This window comes from Hipposideros armiger, unplaced genomic scaffold (assembly GCF_001890085.2).
Source record: "Hipposideros armiger isolate ML-2016 unplaced genomic scaffold, ASM189008v1 scaffold_396, whole genome shotgun sequence".
Taxonomy (NCBI): Eukaryota; Metazoa; Chordata; class Mammalia; order Chiroptera; family Hipposideridae; genus Hipposideros; species Hipposideros armiger.
Genome location: NW_017731746.1, coordinates 1,452,634 through 1,457,093, shown reverse-complemented (window position 1 = coordinate 1,457,093; position 4,460 = coordinate 1,452,634). Strand labels below are relative to the sequence as shown.

Genomic DNA, 4,460 nt, shown 5'->3' with positions numbered 1-4,460 from the left:
GGGTGAGGCAGATCTGTTGCTGGCCTCTGGACGGCCGCTCACGGCGGCTCTTGGCAGCTTACACCAGCTACCAGCCGCTCACGCTGGCTGCCGGCCACACACGGTAGCTTATGGCAGCCCACTGCAGCTTCACTGCAGCCTACACCACTGCTGGTGACTCACGGCAGCCCAGCTCCGGGTCGAGCTGTTGTTCACCATCTTAGCTGTAGAGGGCGCAGCGTCACTGGCCCTCATGTGGGATCTGAACCAGGACCCTGCTGTTCAGAGCCAGCATCCCAAGCCAGCTCTTAACCAATGGGCCACTCAGCCGGCCCCTCTTTTATTTCTTATTCACATAGCTAGTTCCTTTTGTGCTTTTTCATCCTTCCAGAGCCTGGAGACATTTGTGTTATTGACCTGGACCTGTAATGCCGGCAACTCCCTTTTATTCCCATTGCTTTCTACATTGATGAAATTCTTTTGTGTGTGGGTGGTGAATACTCAATTCCCATATTAACTAGCCTACCAAGTTGAAAGTTGAAGAAGGCAGCACACACAGGCCCTTTGGCTGATCTTCTAAGGTGAAATGAAGATAGAAATGTTGAGTGAATGAGTGTTTGGCATCAGTGGCTATTAACCTTGGGAAGGGAAGCTTTTGACATGTTCAGAAAGGTAGAGCTGCAGGATCGGTATAAATTTTATTTTCTTTGTTTCTTTTATTTCCACCCATAGGGCCTCACATAGTGTTTGGCCCATAGTAGACATTTGGTAACTGTTTGACTCTGTACATGTATGCATGCGTGAATGGATGCCCCTACATTGAAATGTGTTAGATGTGAAGTATGTTAGAAGAAGATAACTGGACAAACTTTTTCTAGGTGAAAGGAATTTGGATACAGCCCATGCCCATGCCAGCACTGTTCCTGAGGAATCAGAAAATGAAGATGATGGGTATGATGTTCCTAAGCCACCTGTGCCAGCAGTGCTGGCACGCCGAACTCTGTCAGATATCTCTAATGCCAGCTCCTCCTTTGGCTGGTTGTCTCTGGAAGGTGATCACACAACAAGTGAGTCTCCAGGCTACCTTGGGTTTGTACCAAATTGCTGTATAGCTCCTAATTTATACCGAACTAGAGATGACTGACTTCCTGGTGACAATAAGTCAGTAGTTGGAAGTAGTAGACTAAAAAGTATGCCTAATGGGAAGAAAGCTGGTCCTGGGTCCCAAATTAGGAAGTTAAACTATAGTCAGACTCTTCAGGATTTTGCCTGACTTAGAAATGAGGTTGTTTCTTAAATCATGATTCCTCCTGTGCTGGGGGTGAGTAGGATTTGTGGCTCTATTGAGTGTGCTTTATGACAGTGGTTATTAAGCTTGATGGTTCAGACCACACATTCCTGACTTCTGGCCCCCATCCTATTGGAAAGGAGGTGTGCTGACTCTGGGAAGCACACTGAATGGGCCTGAAGCCAGCCCACATTTGGGCCTGGATTATCAAGGGCTGCTTTTCTTGCACCTGTGGCTGCCTGGGGGCGCAGCAGCCAGAATTGCTGTCACGGGAAATTGAAGACAGCATTCAGGACAGCTGGTGAAAAAGATATTATAGGAGCCAGTTGCCCAAACAGGTGGTGCTTCCCACCCACCCAACCTTGTTTAATGCTTCTTCACTGCAAATCAGGCTGATTCTGTTTCATTATTTGTGAAAGGAGAAGTTTAGTGCCTTCTTTGGCCCGCTCAGAAATTTTTTTAAAAGAATCCAGGCAATAATGTATATGAAAACTTGTTACTAAGTGAAAAGCATGATGCACATGCAGATGTTCTGTGCATGTGACAGCAGTGGTTATTATTAGTAGGACAGGTGGTATAATTAGAAGGTTGCTCCTGCTGTGAGGAGAGGGCTATATACTAAAATGCTTGAACCTGTAAAACTTACCCTTTTGACTGAAGAGCATATGTACTAAATTGACAGTAGGTCAGTAATACATATTTTGATATTAGCACATTGTTTTTATTACTTCCATTAAATAAGGATGTCCCCCCAGATTTGCAATTATTTTCTTTCCTTTTTCTTATAGACTTCACTGAGGGTTCCCAAGTTCCTGAGAGGCCTCCCAAGCCGTTCCCACGGAGAATCAACTCTGAACGAAAAGCGGGCAGCTGTCAGCAAGGTGGTGCTGCTGCTGCTGCTGCTGCTGCTGCTGCTGCCGCCACCGCTGCCACCGCCGCCACCACCGCTGCCACCTCTCCGCAGCTCTCCAGTGAAATTGAGAACCTCATGAGTCAGGGATACTCTTATCAGGACATTCAGAAAGCTCTGGTCATTGCCCACAACAACATTGAAATGGCCAAAAATATCCTCCGGGAATTTGTTTCTATTTCTTCTCCTGCCCATGTAGCCACCTAGCACATCATCTCCCTGCTGCAACTTTGGAGGACCAGTGAGCTGGGAGCTCTTACTCGAGTAGCACCTAAAGAGCAGAGAGGTTCCTTTGGAGACTTCACAATGAAGTCTGGCCCTGTCTTTGGGCTATCATATTTGTGGTTCTAAGATTTCAAAGCAGTGGGATGGAAATGGGGCAGCTAGTGTGTTTTATTATTTTATTTGTTTTGAGAGTGCATTTGAAGGTGTCCTTCAGTCCCCACTTAGAGAGAGTGTGGATTTTTTTTTTTTAAATGGTAGTCTATCTGGGGAACAGTCCAGAAAGCAGTAGAAGTATTATTCTGTAAATCCTAATTGAGGACTTAAGACTTTCCTGGGTTAAGAATGTGGTTGTGTATCTGTGTATGGCGGTGTGTGTCCTGTGATTACAAGATTAACCTGCTGTCTGTGTTAATCCCAGGCAGGGAATTAGCACAAGAGGTTTAGGAAGGAATCTTTTAAAAACTTCCATCTACTGTGGTATTATACCCAACCCCAGTGTGTATTACAACTTCAACACTCCCCTGTGGCTTGGATTATCATATGCATAGCTAAAGTCTTATATTTTTAGAATACCCTCCCTCTGTCCTCCTTCCCTTTATCTGTCATTGGCAGTTGGCATGCTATGACCAGCCTTACTGAAGCCAAGCAGCTTGTAGAATGTTCTTTATTATGTGTGAGGTGTTGGTTTGTTTGGTAGATAGGTGGGAAAAAGTACTGTTGCGGCATCATTATAGTCATATTTGATACTAGCAGCTAACACTGGTCACTCCAAAGCACTGTTTTTAATAGGAACATTGAATCTGTTAAAATAAGATGTTTTAATGATAATTACACAATGATTGATTTCAGATATAAGCCTTCAAATACATTCCATGCCCTCCCCAGAGAATAGCCTTTGGGAGTCAGTTGCCTTGGTGCCAGGCATATGTGTGTCTAATGTAGGTCATGAGATTTTCTACTTAATGGGAAGGGAAGAGCCCTTGTTTCCACATGGCTTTCTGGCCCGAATACCATGAAGCTTTTAGGAAACTTCATTCACATGTTCTTTACCCTATTATCCATAAAATGCATAAAATAGACCATAAGGATTTGTCTGTTCAGTTTTTCGTCCCAGTGAATTAATTCCAGCTTATATGGGTGTCTCCCTTCCAACATGAGCCAGGTTATATTTTCAAAAATGATTTTTTTTTTCCCTTTAAGGAATGGGGGTACCACCCCATGGTAGCACAGCATTTTGCTGATAATTAGCACCAATCCTACATTGGTGCCACCCAACAACTTGGTTTTCTCTTGTGCCTGTGGCTTTGGGAATGTAGCATTTCCTTTCCCTTTCCCCTTCACCTTATTCCTATATACTCTTTTTATTTATTTTTTTATTTTTATTTTTATTTTTTATTTTTTTTTTAGCTGAGCCATCCTGCTACCTGTTGGCAGCTCAGTGGCAGCTCAGTGGCAGCTCGGCTCGGGCCGGGCATCGAACCACTGTTGCTCAGAGCTCAAACTCTTGAGTGAGCTCTTAACCAACTGAGCCACTCGGCCGGCCCTTACCCTTAGTTTTTTGTTTTTTGTTTTTTGTTTTCTTTTAGCTGAGCCATCCTGCCACCTGTTGGCAGCTCAGCGGCTGCTCAGCTCGGGCTGGGGCTCGAACTGCTGTTGCTCAGAGCTCGCACTCTTGAGCGAGCTCTTAACCAACTGAGCCACTCGGCCGGCCCCCTATATACTCTTTAATGACTGCATTTCCCACAGTAATTAGACATTTAGTGTAAGAAATGATTTTACTATAATGAGATACAGTATGTGAACAGCCAGGCAGTTTGTGGAATTGCAGGTTCATAAAGCAGATTCATTCTGGTGTGGAGCACCATTGTTCCTGTAGATATTGCCGAATGACCCCTCGAGTTTAGGTCATTATCTGCCCAGAGTCTAATGACTTCCCTAGCACAGTGTAACCTTCTTCCTTATCAGAAGCAAGGCTGCTCTTTGATTAATCTACCCTTCTCAAACTCTAAATCATGCTTTTGTCCTTAGTTCCAGACAGAAATTACTATCCTTAGATCT

The 4,460-nt window shown here is 44.4% G+C and overlaps 1 protein-coding gene across 1 annotated transcript in view; it reads left to right on the top strand.

Annotated features, from left to right (window-relative positions):
• Positions 1-3,795, top strand: part of CBL (Cbl proto-oncogene) — an 87,497-nt gene extending 83,702 nt beyond the window's left edge. The window contains exons 15-16 of the mRNA XM_019663553.1: positions 858-1,046; positions 2,056-3,795. Of these exons, the coding sequence (XP_019519098.1) occupies positions 858-1,046; positions 2,056-2,384 (518 nt within the window). The 3' untranslated portion in view covers positions 2,385-3,795. The remainder of the gene's footprint in view (positions 1-857; positions 1,047-2,055) is intronic.
• The last annotated feature ends 665 nt before the right edge of the window (positions 3,796-4,460 follow it).